General features: G+C 36.5%; 2 protein-coding genes across 4 annotated transcripts in view; both read left to right on the top strand.

The window, feature by feature from the left end:
- The window catches only part of LOC134485148 (vomeronasal type-2 receptor 116-like), a 48,135-nt gene extending 37,958 nt beyond the window's left edge, over nucleotides 1-10,177 (top strand). For 2 of the 3 annotated variants that reach the window (XM_087610140.1, XM_087610137.1), the window contains one exon: nucleotides 8,904-9,811. In XM_087610140.1, coding sequence (XP_087466266.1) covers nucleotides 8,904-9,811 — 908 coding nt within the window. Of the gene's footprint in view, nucleotides 1-8,903 lie in introns of all 3 variants that reach the window. The other variant, XM_087610139.1, reaches the window with a different exon arrangement.
- The window catches only part of LOC148007748 (uncharacterized), a 192,754-nt gene that overhangs the window by 57,727 nt on the left and 110,573 nt on the right, over nucleotides 1-24,454 (top strand). The window lies entirely within an intron of this gene.

Below are 24,454 nucleotides of genomic sequence, written 5' to 3'. Positions count from 1 at the left end.
TCTGGGTTTTATATAAGAGGCAATTAACTGTTAATATAATTGGAGGCTAACAGAGTCGTCATTGCAGTTTTAACTATCAGAAAAGAACCTAACAACAGTCCCACTATTAAAGAGCTTCATAAATACTCATATAATTATAGGAATTCTTATAAAATCATCATTAAAAATTAATGATAGCATCACTACCAGACAGTACATCTTCATAGTTCTCCAGAGATTTGCTCAAAAGGAATTGGCTAATTCCTAGTGATTGCTGTATGTGTAACAATAACAGAAAAAGCATATTAATAGCAAGAATCTTTTCTAAAAGGACTTTCTCCTGGGCCTGCCTAATGGAGTTCATCATAGATATTAATCTAAGGCAAAGTTATTTCAGGAAGATCACCTGCCAAGTATTAGCTTATAGGCTCTTGACAGATCCTGAGGCAGCAGGACTCTGATGGGTATTCCAGTTCAGCAGGTCTGATGAAGGTGTGCAGAGACGTGACAAGAAAATGGATACCAACCAGAGATAACAGGATGTTCATGGCACCCGGGCATGCCCAGAGGGCTCAGCAGGCACGGAAAAGAGGTGCAGCAAGGGAATCTCACTGTATAGTTCTTGATCAGTATCTTTGCTTCCTTAGAAATAGATTAATTTAATTGCAATACAATTAGGACACATAAAATATGAAATAATTAATTATTCAGTATGCTTTCAGAGGTGTTGAAGGTGAACATCCATAGAAATGAGTTTCACATGATGCTGTTAGGGGAATCATTTACGAGAAAGCACTTTTGATGCCAATGACACTGAAAGAGAGATGTCATTTGGAGACAAAAGTCATAATAACTCCTAAAAGGCTTTGGTCCCAGGTCTAGTTTGCTTCCCATTTTTTTAAATTTATTTACTTTTTAATTTTTTTTGCATTGGGTATTGCTTATTTACATTTCAAATATTCCCTTGCTGGGATTCCTCTCCAAAAGCCCCCTAATCCCTCCACTTCCCCTTCTATAAGGATATTCCCCTCCACACCCACCCCCTTTACTGCCCTCTCTCAACAATCCCCTACACTGTTGATCCAACCTTGGCAGGACAAAGGGCTTCTCCTTCTATTAGTGCCCATCAAGGCCATCCTTTGCTACATATTCAGTAGAACCCATGGGTCAGTCCATGTATACTCTTTGGGTTGTGGTTTAGTTCCTGGGATGTCTAGTTGGTTGGTATTGTTGTTCTTATGGGGTTACAAGCCCTTCAGCTCTTTTAGTCTTCTCTCTAATTCCTCCAATGGGAGTCCCATTCTCACTTGAGTGGTTTGCAGCTGGTATTTCTCTCTGTTTTGGCTGTGTCTGTCAGGAGAGATCTATATCTGGTTCCTGTCAGCATGCACCTCTTAATTTCATCAATCGTATCTACTTTTGGTAGCTGTATATATATGGGCCGCATGATGTGTGGCAGGCTCAAAATGGCCAATCCTTCAGTCTCTGCTCTAAACTTTGCTTCCCTATCACCTCCTTTGGCTATCTTTATTCCCCATTTTAAGATGGAATGAAGCATCCATATTTTGGTCATCCCTCTTGAGTGTCATGTGTTCTGTTGATTGCACCTTGCGTAATTTGAGCTTTTGGGCTAATATCCACTTATACTGAGTGCATACCATGTGTGTTTTCCTATGATTGGGTTACATCACTCAAGATGTTATTTTCTATTTTGATTCATTTTCCTATGAATTTCGTGAAGTCATTGTTTTTGATAGCTGAGTAATACTCCATTGTGTAGATGTACCATATTTTCTGTGTCTATTCCTCTGTTGAAGGGCATCTGGGTTCTTTCCACCTTCCTGTTATTATAAATAAAGCTACTGTGAACATAGGGGAGCATGTGTCTTTGTTGAACGTTGGAGCATCTTTTGGGTATAACTGGGTCCCCAAGTAGAGCAATGTTCAATTTACTGAGGAACCTCCAGACTGGTTTTCAGAGAGGTTGTACCAGATTGCAATCCCACCAATAATGGAGGAATGTTCCTCTTTCATTGTTGCCAGCATCTGCTGCCACTTAGCTTTTGAACTTAGCCATTCTGATAGGTATGAGGCGGAATCTCAGGGTTGTTTTGATTTGCTTTTCCCTGATGACTAAGGTTATTGAACATTTCTTTAGGTGCTTTTCAGGAATTTGATATTCCTCAGCTGAGAATTTTTTGTTTAGCTCTGTACCCCATGTTTAATAAGGTTATTTGTCTCTTTGGAGTCTAACTTCTTAAGTTCCTTATATATTTTGGATATTAGACCTCTATTGGATGTAGAATTGGTAAAGATCATTTCCCAATCTGTTGGTTGGCATTTTGTCATAATGACAGTGTCCTTTACCTTACAGAAGCTTTGCAATTTTTTGAGTTCCCATTTTGTCAATTCTTGATCTTAGAGCATAAGCCATTGGTGTTCTTTTGAGAAAATTTCACCAGTGCCCATGTGCTCTTCCCCACATTTTTTTTCTTTCAGTTTGAATATATCTGGTTTAATGTGGAGGTCCTTGATTCACTTGGACTCAAGCTTTGTACAAGGTACTGAGAATGGATCAATTTGCATTCTTCTACGTGCTGACTTCCTGTTGTACCAGTACCATTTGTTGAAAATGCTATGTCTTTTCCACTGAACGGTTTTGGCTCCTTTGTCAAAGATTAAGTGACCATACATGTATAGGTTCATTTCTGGGTCTTCAATTCTATTCCACTGGTCTATCTGTATGTCTCTGTACAAATACCATACAGTTTTTATCACTATTGCTCTGTAATACTGCCTGAGGTCAGGGATGTTGATTACTCTAGAAGTTCTATTATCGTTGAAGATAGCATTAGCTACTCTGGGGTTTTTTATTCCAAATGAACTTCCAAATTGTTCTCTCTAACTCTACTAAGAATTGAATTGGAGTTTTAATGGGGATTGCATTGAATCTGTAGATTGCTCTTGACAAAATAGTCATTTTTATTATATTAATCCTGCCAATCCATGGGCTTGGGAGATCTTTCCATCTTCTGAGATCTTCTTCAATTTCTTTCTTCAGAGACTTGAAGTTCTTATCATACAAATCTTTCACTTGCTAGGTTAACATCACACTGAGCTATTTTATATTATTTGGGACTATTATGAAGGGTGTCATTTTCCTCATTTCATTCTCAGCCTGTTTATCCTTTGAGTTGAGGAAGGCTACTGATTTGCTTGAGTTAATATTATACCCAACCACTTTGTTGAAATTGTTTATCAGGCTTAAAAATTCTCTAGTGGAACTTTTGTGGTCACTTAATTATACTATCATATCATCAGCAGTTATATTTTCATTTCTTCCTTTCCAATTTGTACCTCTTTGACCTCCTTTTGTTGTCTATTTTCTCTGGCTAGGACATGATTACTATATTGAATAAGTAGGAAGAGAGTGGGCATCCTTGTCTAGTCCCTGATTTTGGTGAGATTGCTTCAACTTTCTCTCCATTTAGTTTAACATTAGCTACTGTTTTGTTTAATATGGCTAATACTGTGTTTAGTTATGGGCCTGTGCTTCCTAATCTGTCCAGGGTTTATATAATGAGGGGGTGTTGAATGTTTCCAAATGCTTTCTCAGCATCTAATGAAATGATCATATGATTTTATCTTTGAGTTTGTTTCTAATTGTAATTGGATTCTAGTTGTAATTGGATCACATTGATGGACTTCCACATATTGAACCATCCCTGCATACCTGGGATGAAGTCTACTTGATCATGGTGGATGATCGTTTTGATGTGTTCTTGGATTCAGTTTGCAAGAATTTTATTGTTTATTTTTGTGTTGATATTAATAAGGGAAATTGGTCTGAAGTTCTCTTTCTTTGTTCAGTCTTTGTATGGATTAGGTAGAAGAGTAATTGTGGCTTCATAGAAGGAATTTGGTAGTGCTCTGTCTGTTTCAATTTTGTGGAATAGTTTGGAAAGTATTAGTATTAGGTCTTCTACGAATGTCTGATAACACTCTGCCCTAAACTCTGCAGTAAACCCATCTGATCCTGGGCTCTTTTTGGTTGGGAGACTTTTAGTGACTGCTTCAATTTCTTTAGGAGTTATGGGGTTGTTTAAATGGTTTATTTGTTCCTGATTTATCTTTGGTGCTTGGTATTTGTCTAGAAAATTGTCCATGTCCTCCAGTATTCTAGTTTTATTAAATATAAGTTTTGTAGTAGGATCTGATGATGTTTTTAATATCCTCACATTGTTTTTGGATCTCCCTTTAATTTCTGATATTGTTAATTTTGATACACTCTCTGTGTGCTCCGGTTACTCTTACTAAAGGTTTATCTATCCCGTTGATTTTCTCAAAGAACCAGCTCCTAGTTTTGTTGATTCTTCATATAGTCATTTTTGTTTCTATTTGGTTGATTTCATTCCTGAGTTTGATTATTTCCTGCCTTCTACTCTTATTAGATGTATTTGCTTCTTTTTGTTCTAGAGCTTTTAGATGTGCTGTCAAGCTGCTGTTCTATGCTCCCTCCTGTTTCTTTTCAGGCACTCAGAGCTATGAGTTTTCCCTCTTGGCACAGCTTTCATTGTGTCCCATAAGTTTAGGTATGTTGTACCTTCACTGTCATTAAATTCTAAGAAGTCTTTAATTTCTTTCATTTTTTTCCTTGACCAAGTTATCATTGAGTAGAGCATTGTTCAACTTCCACGTGTATGTGGGAGTTTTTTTCTTATTGCTTTTATTGAAGACCTGCCTTAATCCATGGTGATCTGATATCTTCCTGTATCTGTTGAGACCTGTTTTGTGACCAAGTATATGGTCAATATTGGAGAAGTTACCATGAGGTGGTGAGAAGAAGGCATATCCTTTAGTTTTAGGATGAAATCTTCTATAAATAAATGTTAAGTAATTTGGTTAATAAGTTCTGTAAGTTTCTCTATGTCTCTCTTTAATTTCTGTTTCCCTGATCTGTCCATTGCTGAGAGTTGGGTATTTAAACTTTCTACTATTATTGTATGAGGTACAATGTGTGCTTTGAGTTTTAGTAAGATTTTTTTTATGAATGTAAGTGCCCTTGTAATTGTAGCATAGATATTTAGGATTGGAAGTTCATCTTGATGGATTTTTCCTTTGATGAATATGAAGAGTTCTTCCTTTTCTCTTTTGATGGTTTTTGGTTGAAAGTAGATTTTACTCAATATTAGGATGGTTAATCCAGCATGTTACTTTGGAACATTTGATTGGAAAGTGGTTTTCCAGCCTTTTACTCTGAGGTAATATTTGTCTTTGTCTTTTAGTTTTGTTTACTGTATGCAGTAAAATACTGTGTCTTCTTTACATATTCAGTCTGTTAATCTATGTCTTTTTATTGGGGAATTGAGTCCATTGATGTTGAGAGATATTAAGGAAGAATGATTGTTGCTTTTTATTTTTGTATTTAGAGGTGACATTATGTTTGTGTTTTTCTCTTCTTTTGGTTTTGTTGCAAGGAGATAATTTTCTTGCTTTTTCTACGGTATAGTTTCCCTCCTTGTGTTGGGCTTTACCATCTATTATCCTTTACAGGACTGGATTTGTAGAAAGATATTATGTAAATTTGCTCATGTCATGGAATATCTTGGTTTCTCTCTCAATGTTAATTGAGATTTTTGCTGAATATAGAACCCATTTGTGTTCTCTTAGTGTCAGTATGACATCTGTCCAGGATCTTCTGGCTTTCATAGTCTCTTTTGAGACATCTGTTGTAATCCTGTTAGGTCTGCCTTTATATGATACTTTACATTTTCCCCTTACTGCTTTTAACATTCTTTCTTTGTTTTGTGCATTTGGTGTTTTGACTATTATGTGACAGGAGGAATTTATTTTCTGGTCCAATCTATTTGGAGTTCTGTAGGCTTCTTGTATTTTTTATGGGCATTTTTGCTTTAGGTTAGGGAAGTTTACTTCTATAATTTTGTTGAAGATATTTACTGGCCCTTTAATTTTGGAGTCTTCACTCTCTTCTATACCTATTGTCCTTAGGTTTGCTGTTCTCACTGTGTTCTGGATTTCCTGTATGTTTTGGGCTAGGAGCTTTTTCCACTTTACATTATCTTTGATGGACGTGTAGAAATTTTATATGTTGTATTCTGCTCCTGAGGTTCTCTCTTCAATCTCTTGTATTCTGTTGGTGATGCTTGTGTCTATGTCTCCTGATATCTTCCCTAGGTATTCTATCTCCAGTGTTCTCTCCGTTTGTGCCTTGTTTACTTTTCTGTTTCCATTTTAATCTCCTGGATGACCTTGTTCAATTCTTACCCTTGTTTGGTTGCATTTTCCTGTAGTTCTTTAAGGGACTTTTCTTTTTCCTCTTTAAGGGCTTCTACTTATTTACTTGTGTTGTCCTCTATTTCCTCAAGGGAGTTATTTATGACCTTCTAAAAGTCCTCCATCGTCATGAAAAAATGTGATTTTAAATCTAAATCTTGCTTCCCTGGTGTGTTTGGATATCCAGTGTTTACTTTGGTGGGAAAACTGGACTCTGATGATGACAAATATTCTTGGTTTTGGTTGCTTGGGTTCTTGTGCTTGCTTCTTGCCATCAGGTTGTCTCTGGTGTTAACTTGTCTTGATGTTTCTGATGGTGGCTTGACCCTCCTGTAGACCTGTGTGTCAGCACTCTAGTAGACCAGTTTTCTTGTTTTATTTCAGCCAGATAAGGGGACAGATTTTTCTGCTCTCAGGTGCGTAGTTGCTCCTGGTGGCTGGCTTTCAGCTCTCAGTGAGAGCAGCAAGCAGAAGGGCCGTGCCCCTATTGATCCTAGGTCCCTCTGTGTAGGGGGCACAGATGGCACTAGATATTTTCCTCTTGAGTTGGGAATATGGGCAGAGAGTACTCTCTTCTGGTTTCTCAGGAGTGTCCTCACTTCTCAGGGTATAGCTCTCCCCCTGCTTCTCATGTTATACTTTGAAACTGCATGGTAGACTAGGCAAACAAGGAAGGTTTTAAAGAATTTTATTGGTAATCACCAGGATAAGGAGAGCAAAGACTCACTCTTCTGGCTATTTCTCCAGGTCATTTTCTTCCATATATCTCATGAAGTCATGCTTGATAAATAGGACTACAAGCAGTACTTCAAATAAATCACTAATGAAATCAGTAAGTCAATTTATAATAATTGGTCTTTTATTTCTTATTCTACTGTAATGTGAGAAAGGTTACTCCTTTCAAAGAGTGAGTTAGAAGTACTTGGATATCTGATCCTTAGTGGAGAATGGATTTTTGATATCATTTTTAAATTGACTAAATAACTTAGATCTTATATTTTGAGGTAAACCCTAATTTTGAATTTTAGTTGTCAAATGTAAGTCTTATATAATACAGTATGTTTTTTTCAGAATGACCAAATTTTTTGAACATAATTAAATAATTTTGCATCAAAAATATTTGTAAATATTTTTGGATAGCACTGAAAGTCAAATAATTATAAATTAGTAAAACTGGTGTGTACAGTTTCTTACTAAAATTCATACATTGAATCCTAATAGTGATGTGTTAATATGTAGAGGTTTTACTGCAAAATGATTTAGGAAGTTTCTGGTTGGCTTTAATCCCTATTCATGAACTGTTTTCTGAAATTATAACAGAAAATTTTTAGTATGTGGTTTTAACCTTATATCTAATAGATGTATTAAAATATACAGGGAAAAAGCTGGTTTTCTATTTCTGTATTTCACAGTTTACATAAATGTTAAATATGAAAAGGTGCCTCTGTGTTTTTCATTCAGAAATATATTTAGTTAAAAAATATCAATAGTCTATCATATTCTATCATTTTCTAGCAAGCTGCTGAAAATTTTTTGAATATGCAATATAAATACAATCAAGAAGTTTACCTAATTGTACAATGACAACAGATTTTGAAAATGCTCCTAATTCTTTTTTGTTTGTTTTCTTTTTTGGCATTGCTTTGTTTAATTGTGTTTTAATCCATCATTGTATACATTTACATTTAAAATGATATCTTTATTTCCAGTCTTTCCTCCACAGTCCCCCATACCACAAACCCTCTTGCCGCTCTGCTTTGGCACTTTGAGGATGCTCCTCCACCTATTCAACTACTCCCATCTCACCCCTCTATCATCCACTTATACTGTGACATCAGACCTCTATCCCCACCCATTGGTGTACAAGAAGGCCATCCTCTGCTACACATGTAGTTGGAGTTCTTGGTCCCTCCATGCATACACTTTGGTTGGTGGTTTAGTACCTTGGATCTCTGGGTCACCCATTTAGTTGGTATTGTTCATCTTTGGAATTGCAATCACGTTCAGCAGAGGATGGGGAATTATGAGTAACCACTAGAAAGTCATAGCCTCCAAGGATTGAAAGGTTTCAGGAGCCAATGACAAATGCCTTTAGCTAAAATATCCAACAAAGGGAAAATACAACCTGTACAGACCACTTCCATTAGATAGCCATGGCCCTAAGTTCAGGGATGGGGCCAGTCATGCTTCTCAAATGTTTTAACCCAGAAATATTCCTGTATAAGAAAGGACAGGAACAAAAAATGGAACAGAGACTAAAGGAAAGGCCATCCGGATACCATCCTCCCACCTAGGGATCTATGCCATATACAGAAACCAAACCCCCATACTATTGATAATACCAAGAAATGCTTACTGGTTAGAGTTTAATATGTCTGTGCCCTGAAATATTCTACTACTGCTTGACTAATACAGATGCATATAAACACAACCAAGCATAGGACTGAGCCCAGGGACCCAATAGAAATGCAAGGGAAAGGGTTGAAAAAGCTACTAATTCTTAAATAGCAACCAAATATAATGTCCCATTTATCACAAAAGCTAAGGCCATGCTGACAATGAAATCTGATGTATCATTATGTCTTGTGAAAAATTAAGAATTATTAAATCTGATATTTTTTCTTTCCCAGACATGAATCAATGTATCAAGTGTCTAGATGATCAGTATGCCAATCCTGGAGGAACTCGCTGCCTCAAAAAAGTTATTGTATTCCTGGGTTATGAAGATCCATTGGGAATGTCTCTGGCTATCTTGGCTCTGTGCTTCTCTGCTCTCACAGCTTTTGTACTTAGTATCTTTTTGAAGCACCAAGAAACACCCACTGTCAAGGCCAATAATAGAACTCTCAGCTATGTTCTACTCATCTCCCTCATCTCTTGTTTTCTCTGCTCCTTGCTCTTCATTGGTCATCCCAGCTTTACCACATGTATCATGCAGCAGACCACATTTGCTGTTGTGTTCACTGTAGCTGCATCTACTGTCTTGGCCAAAACAATTATTGTAATATTGGCCTTCAAGGTTACTAATACAAGTAGAAAAATGAGGTGGCTGCTGGTATCAGGGGCACCTAAATTCATCATTCCAATTTGCACAATGATTCAACTGATTCTCTGTGGAATTTGGCTGGGTACTTCTCCTCCATTTGTTGATGCTGATGGACATGTTGAAAAAGGCCACATTTTGATTTTCTGTAACAAAGGTTCAATTCTTGCTTTCTATTGTGTCCTGGGATACTTAGTCTCCATTGCCATTGCAAGTTTCACCCTTGCATTCTTCGCCAGAAATCTGCCCGACACATTCAATGAAGCCAAGTTCCTAACATTCAGTATGCTAGTATTTTGCAGTGTCTGGGTCACCTTTCTTCCTGTCTATCATAGCACCAAGGGCAAGTCTATGGTGGCTGTGGAAGTTTTCTGTATATTGGCCTCTAGTGCAGGGCTGCTTTTTTGCATCTTTGCACCAAAGTGCTTCATTATTTTGTTAAGACCTGAGAAAAAATCTTTTCAGAAGTTTCAGAATATACATTCTAAAATTTAAAACATTCATTAAATTTTTCTGACACACTTGCTAGACCAAACTTATTCAGAAGACTCCACTGACACTACTAGTTGAAATCAAATTTTAGATCCAAACATGGAATTTGTTCCCAATAAAGAAAGGAAGCACTATGTATTAGAATTTAAAAACACGTCTTAAATCTTGGTTCTCATAAATCAAACTGTATGATCAGTCATTTCAATAACTGTTTGCTGTATTTCTTAATTTTATGCTTATACTTGAAGAATGTAAAGACTGGGAATTGGTTCTGAGTTTTATGAATTAATTTCTAATTTTACTTTCCTTGGAAAAAATGTCTAGTGTGTGTTGTTGTGCTCTATAATAAATAATTATGAGATAAATGCATATGGATATTTCATAAATTAAAGGATGCTTTATTTTGATATGAGAGATAGATATATTATGGAACTATGGGTGATACAAAGAAACATCTTGTAAAATAAGAAATTCCATCCTCTTTCAGTTTAAATCCTGGCAGTATGACAATGCTTCACCAAATCATTCCCCATATGTGCAAATATTAGCAGTATTAAAAGGACATTGTGAGTAATTAAAAAGCAACATTAAAAAGTTGAAAAAATGGTATTTGGGGTGGAAAAGAGTTAACTTGTATGGGTTAACAAATAGTATATTTAATCACATATCATTTTCTAAAAGTCTCACTCAGAAATAGAACCAGTAACATAGTGGAACAAGAAAAAATAAGTAAAACAAAACGTATATACTACAAAGTTTTAAAATGGAGTAAATTATGAGTTGTTGGAGGACCTCTACAAATGTTGAGGAACACATTTCACAAAATAACTTAGAGCAGGTCAGTTACAAAATGAAAATGATCTCATGGGGATAATGAATGTAATTTTTATTACTTTCACACAATTTCCAGTTACTATAGTCTCAATAATAAAAAACAGAATCTTAAATTTTCTAAAGTCTAATTAGCAATTATGAGAAGAACTTTGTTACTTCTTTGTCATTTTATATTTTAGCAATAGTGTCTGATAGAGTTCTCCTCTACCAGGATTGAAGTGAGCATGATTTTGTTACTTTAGTATGTATCATTTCCAAAGAAACAAAGACATCCTTATTCCTATTAGATTCTTTTTTATTTATTCACTTTACACCCTGCTTACTGCCACTCCCCAAGTCAAATACTCCCACAGTCTTTCACCTATATTCCCCTCCTCTTCTCTGAGGAAGTACTGGGCCCCTCCTGAGTATGCCATACCCCGGCACATTATGTCCTTTTGAGTCTTAGTTAATACACTCAGGATGGTACTTTCTAGTTTTCTGCATTTCCCTGCGATACTCAGAATGGCATTGTTTTTAACAGTTGAATAGTAGTGCATTGTGTAAATGAACAGCATTTTCTCTATCCACTCTACCCTCACGGGTGATCTGTGATGGGGGCCTCATATCAGCTGATGTACACTACCAGGTTGGTGTTCCAGTGTCTGGGAGATCTCCAGAGTCCAGGTAAAATTGAGAATGCTGGTCTTCCTACAAGACTGCCCTAATCCTCTGCTTCTTCCAGCTTTTTCCTCATTCAACAACAGAGGTCAGCAGCTTCTTTTCATTGGTTGGGTGCAAATATCTGCAGATGACTCTTTCAGCTGCTTGTTGGGTCTTTCCAAAGACACTTATGATAGGTCCCTTTTTTTGAGCTCTTCATAGTCTCAGTAAGTGTCAGGTCTTTGGGTCTTCCCTTGAGCTGGATCCCATTTTGGTCCTTTTGCTGGACCTTCTTTTTCTTAGGATCATTACCATATCCACCCCTGCAATTCTTTCGTACAGGAAAAATTGTTTCAGAGTTGTGACTGTGGGATAGAAACCTCATCACATACTTAATATCCTGTCTTTCTGCTAAAGATGGGCTCTACAGATTCCCTCTCCCCACTGTAGAGCATTTCATCTATGGTCTCTCCATTTGAGATCTGAGAGTCTCTCACCTTCCAAGTCTCTGGTACACTCTGGAGGGTCTTCCAAAACTCCTACCTACTGATGTCGCCTATTTCTATTCTTAATGCTATCCCTCAGGGCTTCTGTCCTTTCTCCCACCCAATACCAGATCATGTTCCCTTCACTCTTTTCCCTGTCCATTTCCACCTTTCCCCACTGTGATTGCTTTCTTCTCCCTCCCAAGTGGAACTGAGGTGTTGAGTGGACCCTTGAGCTTGTTGAATTTTGAGTACTGTGGACTGTATCTTGGGTAACTTCTATATATTTTTGGCTAATATCCACTTGTTAGTGAGTATGTAACATGTGTGCCTTTTTGGGTCTTAGTTACCTCACTCAGGAAGATATTTTCTAGTTCCATCTATTTGCCTTCAAAAGTCAGGATCTCCTTGTTCTTTATAGATGAGTAGCATTCCATTGTGTAAATGAACCACATTTTTCGTATCCATTCTACTCACATGGGACATCATGGTTATTTCCACTTTCTAGATAGTATAAGTAAAACAACTATGAACATAATGAAACTCTTGACCCAGTGCAAGGTGGTGCATCCTTTGGGTATATTCCGAAGAGTAGCATTGCTGAGTCTTCAGGTAAATCTATTTCCAATTTTCTGTGGAATCTCCAGATTGATTTCCAGAGTGGTTGTACAAGTTTGCAATCCCATCAGCAATTGAGGAGTGTTCTGCTTTCTCCACATCCTCCTCAACATGTGTTGTCACCTGAAATTTTGAACTTAGCCATTCTGATTGGTGAAAGGTAGAATCTCGGGGTCATTTTGATTTGAATTTCTCTGATCATTCCTTTGAACATTTCTTTTGTTGCTTCTCAGCCATTGGATATTCCTCTGTTGTGAATTCTCAGTTTAGTTCTTTACCCCATCTTTTGATTGGTTAGTTTGGTTTGGTGGTGGCTAACTTCTTAAGTTCTTTATATATTTTGGATAATAGCCCTCTATAGGATCTAAGGTTAGTAAAGATATTTTCCCAGTCTGTACATTGCTGATTAGTCTTATTGACTATGTGTTTCACCTTCAGAGTCTTCGGAGTTTCATGAGGTACCATTTATCAATTCTTGATCTTAGGGCATGAACCATTCAAGTTCTGTTTAGGAAATTTCCCCAGAGCCAATGAGTTCAAGGTTCTTTCCTACTTTCTTTTCTATTAGGTTCAGTGTATCTGGTTTTATTTTGATGTCCTTAATTGACTTGGACTTGAGCTTTTTACAAGGTGATAAATATGCATCTATTTTCATTTTTGTACATAGAGACAGCCAGGTAGACAAGCACTACTTATTTAAGATTATTTCTTTTATCCATTGTATAATTTTGGCTTCTTTGTCAAGATCATATGTGTGTAAATGTGTAGTTTTATTTCTGGATCTTCAATTCTATTCCATTGATCAACCTGTTCCTTTCTGTAAGAATACCATGTAGTTTTTATCACTACTGATCTGTAGTATAGCTTGAGGTCAGGAATGATAATTCCCCCAGTCATTCTTATATTCTTAAATAATATTTTCACTATTCTCTTGGTTTGTTTGTTTGTTTTGTTGGGTTTTGTTTTGTTTTTTGCATTTCCAGATGATTTTGAGAATTGGTTTTTCCATATCTTCGAAGAATTATGTTGGGATTTTGTTGGGGATTGCATTGAATCTGTAGATTGAATCTGTCGGATGGCCATTTTTACAATGTTATTTCTGTGAATCCATGAACATGGGAAATCTCTCCATTTTCTTAGATCTTCTTAATTTTCTTTCTTGAGAGACTTGTAGTGATTGTCATACAGATTTTTCATTTGTTTGTTTAGAGTTACTCCAAAGTATTTTATATTATTTGTGGCTATTAGGAAAGGAATTGTTTTCCTAATTTCTTTCTCATCCTGTTTAACATTTGTATAAAGGAAGGCTATTGATTTATTTGAATTAATTTTCTATCTTGCCACTTTGTTGAAGTGGTTAATCAGTTGGAGAAGTTCTCTGGTAGAATTTTTGCGGTCACTTATGTATACTATCCTATAATCTGCAAATGGTGATACCTTTATTTCTTCTTTGCCAGTTTGTATCCCCTTGATCTCTGTTTGTTGTCTTATTGTTCTAACTAGCCTTTGGAGTACTATATAGAATAGATATAGGGACAATGAGCATCCTTGTGTTGTCCCCAATTTTAGTGAGATTGCTTCAAGTACCTCTCCATTTAATTTGATATTGGCTGTTTGTTTGCAACAAATTACTTTTACTATGTTTTGCATGGGTCTGGAATTCCTGATTTGTTCAATACTTTTAACATAAAGTACTGTTAAAAAATATTGTCAACTGCTTTTTCTGCAACTAAGGAGATGGTCATGTGATTTTTTTTCTTTGAATGTGTTTATATGGTGGATTACAATAATGGATTTTGGTATATTGAACCAATTCTGCATCCCTGGCATGAAGCCTACTTCTTCGTGGAGAATGATTTTTTGATGTGTTCTTGAATTCAGTTTTCAAGAATATCATTGAGTATTTTTGCATCAATATCCATAAGCATGTTCGTTCTGAACTTCTCTTTTTTGGGGAGTGTCCTTCTGTGGTATAAGTGTCAGAGAAATTTTGGCTTCATAGAATGAGTTAGGTAGTCTTCCTTCTGATTCTCTTTTATGGAGTAGTTTGAGTAATATCATTATCAGGTCTTCTTAAATGTCTATAATGATTTCTTCTATTTCCTTATGGAATATGGGCCTAGGTAGATTGTTTACCTGCTCTTGATTTAACTTTAGTATATTGTATCTGTCTAGGAAGCCATGCATTTCATCTAGATTTTCCAGTTTTGTTGTGTGTAGGCTTTTGTAGTAAGATCTGATGACTTTTTTGAATTTCCTCCATTTCTGTTTTTATGTCTCTCTTTTCATTTCTGATTTTGTTAATTTGGATTTTGCCTCTAAGCCCTTTAGGTAGTTTGGATAGAGGTTTATCTACCTTGTTGATTCTATCAAAGAAACAGCTTTTGCTTTTGTTGATTCTTTGTATTGTTCATTTGGTTTCTATTTGGTTATTTGTGTGTGTGTGTGTGTGTGTGTGTGTGTGTGTGTGTGTGTGTGTGTGTGTGTGTGTGTGTGATTTTGGCTATTTCCTGTTATCTACACCTCTTGGGTGAGTTTGCTTCTTTTGTTCTAGAGTTCTCAGGTGTGCTGTTAGGTCGCTAGTATAAGATCTCTCCAGTCTCTTTACCAGTGCCTTTAGTGCTATGAATTTTCCTCTATCACTGCTTTCATTGTGTCCCATAAGCTTGGGTATGATGTGTCCACATTTTCATTAAATTGCAGGAAGTTCTAGTTTCTTTATTTCTTCCCAGACCAAACTATAATTGAGTAGGGAGTTGGTCAGTTTCCATGTGTATATTGGATTCCTGTTGTTTTTACTGATATTAAAGACCAGCCTGATGCCATGCTTGTCTGATAGGGTGCATGAGATAATTTGAAACTTCTTGTATCAGTTGAGGGATGTTTTGTCATCAATTATAAGTTCAATTTTGGAGAAGGTTCCATTAGATGCTGAGCAGAAGGTATTTAGGGTGAAATATTCTGGAGACTTTTGTTAAATCCATTTGGTTCATAACTTTATTAGTTTAACTGTGTCATTATTTAGTTTAGGTTTTAATTACCTGTCCATTGGTGAGAGTGGACTTTTGAAATATCCCCCTGTTGTTTTGTGGGGTTCAATGTGTGTTTTGAGATTTAGTAAAGTTTCATTTATGAATGTGTGGGCTCTGGCTTTTGCGGTATATATGTTCAGAATTGAAACTTTCTCTTGGTGGATTTTCCCTTTGTTTAATATGAAATCTCCTTATTCATCTTGATTGATAAATTTGGTTGAAAGTCTATTTTGTTGGATATTAAAATGGCAACTCCAACTTATTTCTTGGGACCATTTGCTTGGAAGACCTTTTTCCATCCGTCTACTCTGAAATAGTGTTAGTCTTTGTTAATAAAATGTGCTTCTTATATGCTGCAAAATGCTGGACTTGTTTCCATATCCAGTCTGTTAGCTTACATCATTTTACAGGTGAATTGAGTCCATTAATATTGAGAGATATTAAAGTAAAATGACTGTTTTTCCCATTATATTTGTTATTGTAGGTGGCTTTATGTGCTTATGGTTCTCTCCTTTTTGCTTTATTGTGAGATGCTTAATATTTTGTCTTTTCTTTGGTATAGGTACCTTCTTTTTCTTTGTAGAATGCTCTTTAGGGCTGGATTCCAGAGAGATACTGTTTGAATTTGCTTTTGTCCTGGAATACTTTGGATTCTCCATTTAAGTTGGTAGACAATTTTCCTGGGTGTAGTAGCCTGGGTTGGCATTTGTGTTCTTTTAGTGTCTGTATGACTTCTGACCAGGCTTTTCTGATTTTCATAGACTCTGCTGACAAATCTGGTGTAATCTGATAGGTCTAGCTGTGTATGTTACATGGCCGTTATTCTTTGCAGCTTTTAATATACTTTATTTGTTCTGTGTGAAGAGTGTTTGCTTTTCTGGTCCTATTTCTTTGGTGTTCTATAGGTTTTATGTACCTTTATCGACATCTATTTCTTTAGGTTAGGGAAGGTTTTTTTCTATGATTTTGTTGAAACATTTTCAGAGCCATAGAGCAGCAAATCTTCATTTTCCTTTATTCCAATTATTATTAGATTTGCCCTTTTCAATCTATCCTGAATTTCTGGTTGTTATGGGGTAGGGGTTTTTAGGTTTTGAATTTTATTTGACAATTGTGTCAATCTCTTTTATGGTATTTCTACACCCGAGATTCTCCCTTCTATCTCTCATTTTCTGTTGATGATACTTACATCTGTAATTCCTGATCTCTTTCCCAGGTTTGCCATTTCCAGGTTTGCCTCCAGCAGTATTTTCTTTATTGTTTATACTTCCATTTTTAAGTCTTGGACTGCTTTATACAGTTCTTTTGCCTATTTGATTGTGTTTTCCTTTATCTGTTTAAGGGTTTTACTTGTTTCATCGTTTAGGGCTTCTACCTGTTTATCTGTGTTTTCCTGTATTTCTTTCAGTATTTTATATCCTCCTTGAAAGACTCTAGTATCTTTATGTGACAGAATTTTCAGTTGTGCTGGTGTATTTAGGGCTTGCTGTTGTAAGAGAATTGGATTCTAGTTATGTAAAAATATACTGGCTTGTGCTGCTTATGGACTTGTACTTGCCCTGGCTACAATAGGTCTGGAGGCCTTCAGACTGTTGAATCTTCAGAGGAGTAATCAAGCTGTTGTCCTGAGTGAACCTTTCCTCCAGCGGGGACTACAGACTGTGGGTTTTTCTCTGTGTGCAGCATAACTCCATGGAGACATTCAGTCTTTTGCATCAGTTTCCTGGCAACGACCCAGAGCCTCCAGGTGTTCTTCAGACTGTGGTGTCAATTGCACAGTTGCTTTGTGTAAAAAGGAACTCCTGGAATGCCTTCAAGCTGGTGTGTCCAGCGTATTGTGGATCTTTCAGGATGCCTCTCGTTGTGCAGTCAAATGCCCCAAAGTGTAGGAGATATCCTAGGATGCCTCAGGATGTGCTATCATTCTCTCAGTACAACACATCTTTGGGATGCCTCAGGATATGGAGTCTTCTCAGGAGCACAGTAACCAGCAGTCTGTCCCAGCAGAAAGGAATGGCCATAAGAGGAATCCTATTCTGTAGGCAGAGATTTTAAGGTGTGATGGGTCCCAGAGACCCTGTGTTCCCAGTGACAGCTTTGGGACTATAGGAGGATTCTTACCAAATGCTTTGCATGCAGTGTATCTTCTGGAATACCTCAGTATATGCTAGTCTTCCAGTGAGTAACATATCTATAAATTCTTAATCCTATAGCTGGGACATTGGAGTTCTACTAAGAAAACACTGCCCCCATCACTCACCCCTTTGGCAATAAGTTCAAGGCTCTTTCCATTTTCTCTTCTATTAGATTCAGTGTATGTGGTTTAATGATGAGGTCCTAGATCCACTTGAACTTGAGCTTTGTGCAAGGTCACAAATATGAATCTAATTTCATTTTTTACATACTGATTGCCAGTTAGACAAGCATTTATTAGAGATGTTTTCTTTTTTCCATTTTATACTTTTGGCTTTTTTGTGAAAGACCAAGTGTGTGTAGGTGTGTGGTTTTATTTCTGGGTCTTCAATTCTATTCCATTGATCACCCTGTCTGTCTCTGTATCAATACCATTCACTTTTTAATTTCTATTTCTGTGTAGTATAGTTTGAGGTTAGAGATGATGATTCCCCAGAAGTTCTTTTATTATTAAGAATTATTTTTTCCATCATGGTTTTTGTCGTCGTCGTTGTCGTCGTCATCGTTGTTGTTCTTGTTCTTGTTCTTGTTTTAGCATATAAATTTTGGGGTTTTGATGGGTATTACGTTGAATCTACAGATTGCTTTTGGTACTATGGCCATTTTTACTGTGTTAATTCTACTAATCCACGGCCTGGGAGATCTCTCAATTTTCTGATGTCTTCTTTGATTTCTTTTTTGAGAGACCTTAAGTTATTGTTTAGAGATATCCCAAGAAATTTATATTATTTGTGACTATTGCGAAAGGTGTGTTTTCTGAACTTTCTTACCAGTTTGTATACCTTTGATATCCTTTTGTTGTCTTTTTGCTTTAGCTAAAATATCAAATACCATATTAAATATATATGGGAAGAGCAGGCATCCTTTTATTGTCCTAGATTTACTGAGAATGCTTCACATATTTCACCATTTAACTGGATATTGGCTGTTGGTTTGCTATATGATGTTTTATAGGTTTAGGTATGGGCCTTGAGTTCATGATCTTTCCAATACTTTTAACATGAAGGGGTGTTCTGTTTTGTCAAATACTTATTCAGCATCTAAGGAGATGATCGTGTGATTTTTTTTTGTGTGTTTCTTTATATAGTGTACTACAAAGTAGATTTTTAAATATTGGACCAAACTTGCATCCCTAGAGTGAAGTTTACTTGATCATATTAAATGTTGATTTTGATTTGTTTTGGGATTCAGTTTGAGAGAATTTTTCTGAGTATTTTTGAATTGATATTCATAAGAGAAATTGGTCTCAAATTTTCTTTTTTGGTTGAGGTCTTGTATGGTTTAGGTATCAGAGTAATTGTGGCTTCATAGATTGAATTTAGAAGTGTTTCTTCGGTTTCTATATTCTGGAATAGTTTGGAGAGTTTTAGTATTACCTCTTCTTTGAATATATTGTATCATTCTGCACTAAAGCCATATGTCCCTGGGCCTTCCTTGGTTGAGAGGTTTGGAATGAGTTCTTCTATATACTTAGGAGATGTGGGCATGTTTCGATTGTTTGTCTGGTACTCATTTAAATTTGTTATGTGTGAACTGTCAAGAAAATCATCCATTTCACCTAGCTTTTCCAATTTTGTTGAGTATATGTTTTGTAGTATCATACTATATCACATCCAAATACGAATTTAACAGGAAGCAACAATCACTATTCCTCAATATCTCTCAACATCAATGGACTCAGTCTCCCAATAAAAAGACACATATTAACAAACTGGATATGCAATGAGGACCCAGCATTCTTTTGCCTACAGGAAACACACGTGAGAGAGAAAGGCAGACACTACCTCAGAGTAAAAGGCTGGAAAAAACTTTCCAAGCAAATGGTCGGAAGAAGCAAGCTGGAGTAGCAATTCTAATATCGAATAAAATTGATGTTCAACCAAAAGTCATCAAAAAAGATAAGAAAGTACACTTCATATTCAAAGAAAAAAATCCATCAAGATGAACTCTCAATCCTAATTATCTAAGCTCCAAATACAAGAACAAGAACACCTACATACATAAAAGAAACCTTACTAAAGTTCAAAGCACACATTGCACCTCACATGATAATAGTAGAAGATTTCAATGCCCCACTCTCATCATTGGACATATCATGGAAACAGAAATTAAGCAATGACACAGACAGACTAAGAGAAGTCATGAAGCAAATGGATTTAACATATATTTATAGAACATTCTATACTAAAACAAAAGGATATAATTCTTTCTCATCACCTCATGGTACTTTATGCAAAAGTGACCATATAATTGGTTATAAAACAGGCCTAAACAGATACAGGGAGATGGAAATAATACCATGCATCCTATCAGACCACCATGGGCTAAAACAGGTCTTCAATAACAATAAGGGAAGAACACCCACATATACATGGAAGTTGAACAATGCTCTACTCAATGATGAACTGGCCAAGGAAGAAATAGAGAATTTAAAGAATTCTTAGAATTTAATGAAAAGGAAGGTACGACATACCCAAATTTATGGGACACAATGAAAGTTGTGCTAAGAGGAAAACTCATAGGTCTGAGTGCCTGCAGAAAGAAATAGGAGAGAGCATATATAAGTATCTTGACAGCACACCTAAAAGCTCTAGAACAAAAAGAAGCAAATACACACAGGAGGAGTAGAAGGGAAGAAATAATCAAACTCAGAGCTGAAATCAATCAACTAGGAACAAAAAGGACTATACAAAGAATCCACAGAACCAAAAGCTGGTTCTTTGAGAAAAACAATAAGATAGATAAACCCTGAGCCAGACTACCCAGAGGAAACAGAGAGTGTCCAAATTAACAAAATCAGAAATGAAAAGGGAGATATAACAACAGAGCCAGAGGAAATTCAAAAAATCCTTTTATTGTTGGGGATAGTTTTAGCTATCCTGGGTTTTTTGTTTTTCCAGATGAATTTGCAAATTGTTCTGCCTAACTCTCTGAAGAATTGGATTGGTATTTTGATGGGAATTGCATTGAATCTGTCGAAAGCTTTTGGTAAAATGGCCATTTTTACTATGTTAATCCTGCCAATCCATGACCATGGGAGATCTTTCCATCTTCTGAGGTCTTCTTCAATTTCTTTCTTCAGTGTCTTGAAGTTCTTATTGTACAGATCTTTTACTTGCTTGGTTAAAGTCACACTGAGGTACTTTATATTACTTGGGACTATTATGAAGGGTTTCATTTTCCTAATTTCTTTCTCTGCTTGAATCTCTTTTGGGTAGAGGAAGGCTACTGTTTTATTTGAGTTAATTTTATACCCAGCCACTTTGCTGAAGTTGTTTGTCAGCTTTAGAAGTTCACTGGTGGAACTTTTGGGATCAATTAAATATACTATCATATCATCTGCAAATAGTGATATTTTGACTTCTTCTTTTCCAATCTTTATCCCCTTGATCTCCTTTTGTTCTCTGATTGCTCTGGCTAGAACTTCAAGAAGTATATTGAATAAGTAGGGAGAGAGTGGGCAGCCTTGTCTAGTCCCTGATTTTAGTGGGATTGCTTCAAGTATTTCTCCATTTAGTTTAATGTTAGCAACTGGTTTGCTTTTTTGGTTTTTACTATGTTTAGGTATGGGCCTTGAATTCCTATTCTTTCCAGGACTTTTATCATGAAGGGGTGTTGAATTTTGTCAAGTGCATTCTCAGCATCTAATGAGATGATCATGTGGTTTTGTTCTTTCAATTTATTTATATAATATATCAAGTTGATGGTTTTCCATATATTAAACCATCCCTGCATGCCTCGGATGAAGCCTACTTGATCATGGTGGATTATGGTTTTTATGTGCTCTTGAATTCGGTTTGCCAGAATTTTATTGAGTATTTTTGCGTCGATATTCATAAGGGAAATTGATCTGAAGTTCTCTTTCTTTGTTGGCTCTTTGTGTGGTTTAGGTATAAGAGTAATTGTGGCTTCATAGAAGGAATTTGGTAGTGCTCCATCTGTTTCAATATTGTGGAATAGTTTGGATAGTATTGGTATGAGGCCTTCTATGAAGGTCTGATAGAATTCTGCTCTAAACCCATCTGGTCCTGGGCTCTTTTTGGTTGGGAGAGCTTTAATGACTGCTTCTATTTCGTTAGGAGTTATGGGGTGGTTTAAATGGTTTATCTGCTCCTGATTTAACTTCAGTACCTGGTATCTATCTAGGAAATTGTCCATTTCCTGCAGATTTTCAAGTTTTCTTGAATATAGGCTTTTGTAGTAGGATCTGATGATCTTTTGAATTTCCTCTGATTCTGTAGTTATATCTCCCTTTTCATTTCTGATTTTGTTAACTTGGAGACACTCTCTCTGATTTCTCGTTAGTCTGGCTAAGGGTTTATCTATCTTGTTGATTTTCTCACAGAACCAACTTTTGGTTCTGTTGATTCTTTGTATGCTCCTTTTTGTTTCTATTTGGTTGATTTCTGCTCTGAGTTTGATTCTTTCCTGCCTTCTTCTCCTCCTGAGTGTATTTGCTTCTTTTTGTTCTAGAGCTTTTAGGTGTGCTGTCAACCTGCTGATATATGCTCTCTCCTATCTCTTTCTGCAGGCACTCAGAGTTATGAGTTTTCCTCTTAGCACAGCTTTCATTGTGTCCCATAAATTTGGGTATGCTGTACCTTCATTTTCATTAAATTCTATGAAGTCTTTAATTTCTTTCCTTATTTCTTCCCTGACCAGGTTATCATTGAGTAGAGCATTGTTCAACTTCCATGTATATGTGGGCGTTCTTCCCTTATTGTTATTGAAGACCAGCTTTAGCCCATGGTGGTCTGATAGGACGCATGGGGTTATTTCTATCTTTCTGTATCAGTTGAGGCCTGCTTTTTGACCAATTATATGGTCAATTTTGGTGACAGTACCATGAAGTGCTGAGAAGAATGTACATCCTTTTGCTATAGGATAGAATATTCTATAAATATCTGTTAAGACCATGTGGTTCATGACTTCTCTTACTCTGTCTACTTCTCTGTTTAATTTCTGTTTCCATGACCTACCCATTGATGAGAGTGGGGTGTTGAAATCTCCGACTATCATTGTGTGAGGTGCAATGTGTGTTTTGAGCTTTAGAACGATTTCTTTTACATATGTTGGTGCCCTTGTATTTGGAGCATATATATTTAGGATTGAGAGTTCATCTTGGTGGACTTTTTCCTTTGATGAATATGACGTGCCTTCCTTAACTTTTTTGATGACATTTAGATGAAAATTGATTTTATTCGATATTAGAATGGCTACTCCAGCTTGCTTCTTCCAACCATTTGCTTGGAAAGTTTTTTTTCCAGCCTTTCACTCTGAGGTGATGTCTGTCTTTGTCTCTGAGGTGTGTTTCCTATAGGCAGAAGTATGCAGGGTCCTCATTGCATATCCAGTTTGTTAATCTATGTCTTTTTGTTGGAGAGTTGAGACCGTTGATGTTGAGAGATATTAAGGAATAGTGATTATTGCTTCCTGTTATGTTCATATTTGGATGTCAGGTTATGTTTGTGTACTTTTCTTCTCTTTGTTTTGTTGCTAAGACGATTAGTTTCTTCCTTTTTCTAGGGTGTAGCTTTCCTCCTTATGTTGGGTTTACCATTTATTATCTTTTGTAGCGCTGGATTTGTAGAAAGATATTGTGTAAATTTGGTTTTGTCATGGAATATCTTGATTTCTCCATCTATGTTAATTGAGAGTTTTTGCAGAATACAGTAACGTGGGCTGGCATTTGTTCTCTTAGGGTCTGTATTACATCTGTCCAGGATCTTCTGGCTTTCATAGTCTCTGGGGAGAAGTCTGGTGTGATTCTGATAGGTCTGCCTTTTTATGTTACTTGACCTTTTTCCCTTACTGCTTTTAATATCCCTTCTTTATTTTGTGCATTTGGTGTTTTGACTATTATGTGAGGGGAGGAGTTCCTTTTCTGGTCCAATCTATTTGGAGTTCTGTAGGCTTCTTGTATGTCTATGGGTATCTCTTTCTTTAGGTTAGGGAAGTTTTCTTCTATGATTTTGTTGAAGATATTTACTGGTCCTTTGAGCTGTGAGTCTTCACTCTCTTCTATACCTATTATCCTTAGGTTTGATCTTCTCATTGAGTCCTGGATTTCCTGTATGTTTTGGACCAGTAGCTTTTTCTGCTTTACATTATCTTTGACAGTTGTGTTGATGATTTCTATGGAATCTTCTGCTCCTGAGATTCTCTCTTCCATCTCTTGTATTCTGTTGGTGAAGCTTGTATCTACGGCTCCTTGTCTCTCCCTTTGGTTTTCTATATCCAGGGTTGTTTCCCTGTGTTGTTTCTTGATTGCTTCTATTTCCATTTTTCATTCCTTCTACTATTTGATTGTGTTTTCCTGGAATTCTTTCAGGGATTTTTGTGTCTCCTCTCTATGGGCTTCTACTTGTTTATTTATGTTTTCCTGGAATTCTTTCAGGCATTTTTGCGATTCCTCTCTGTAGGCTTCTACTTGTTCTCTAAGGGAGTTCTTCATGTCTTTCTTGAAGTCCTCCAGCATCATGATCAAATATGATTTTGAAACTAGATCTTACTTTTCTGGTCTGTTTGGATATTCCATGTTTGTTTTGATGGGAGAATTGGGCTCCGATGGTGCCATGTAGTCTTGGTTTCTGTTGCTTGTGTTCCTGCGCTTGCCTCTTGCCATCAGATTATCTCTAGTGTTACTTTGTTCTGCTATTTCTGAAAGTGGCTAGACTGCCCTATAAGCCTGTGTGTCAGGAGTGCTGTAGACCTGTTTTCCTGTTTTCTTTCAGCCTGTTATGGGGACAGAGTGTTCTGCTTTCGGGCGTGTAGTTTTTGCTCTCTACAGGTCTTCAGCTGTTCCTGTGGGCCTGTGTCTTGAGTTCACCAGGCAGGTGACT

This window comes from Rattus norvegicus, chromosome 1 (genome assembly GCF_021556685.1).
Source record: "Rattus norvegicus strain SHRSP/BbbUtx chromosome 1, alternate assembly SHRSP_T2T, whole genome shotgun sequence".
Lineage (NCBI taxonomy): Eukaryota > Metazoa > Chordata > Mammalia > Rodentia > Muridae > Rattus > Rattus norvegicus.
The sequence above is the reverse complement of the archived record's forward strand: the minus strand, read 5'-3'. Positions and strand labels throughout refer to the sequence as shown.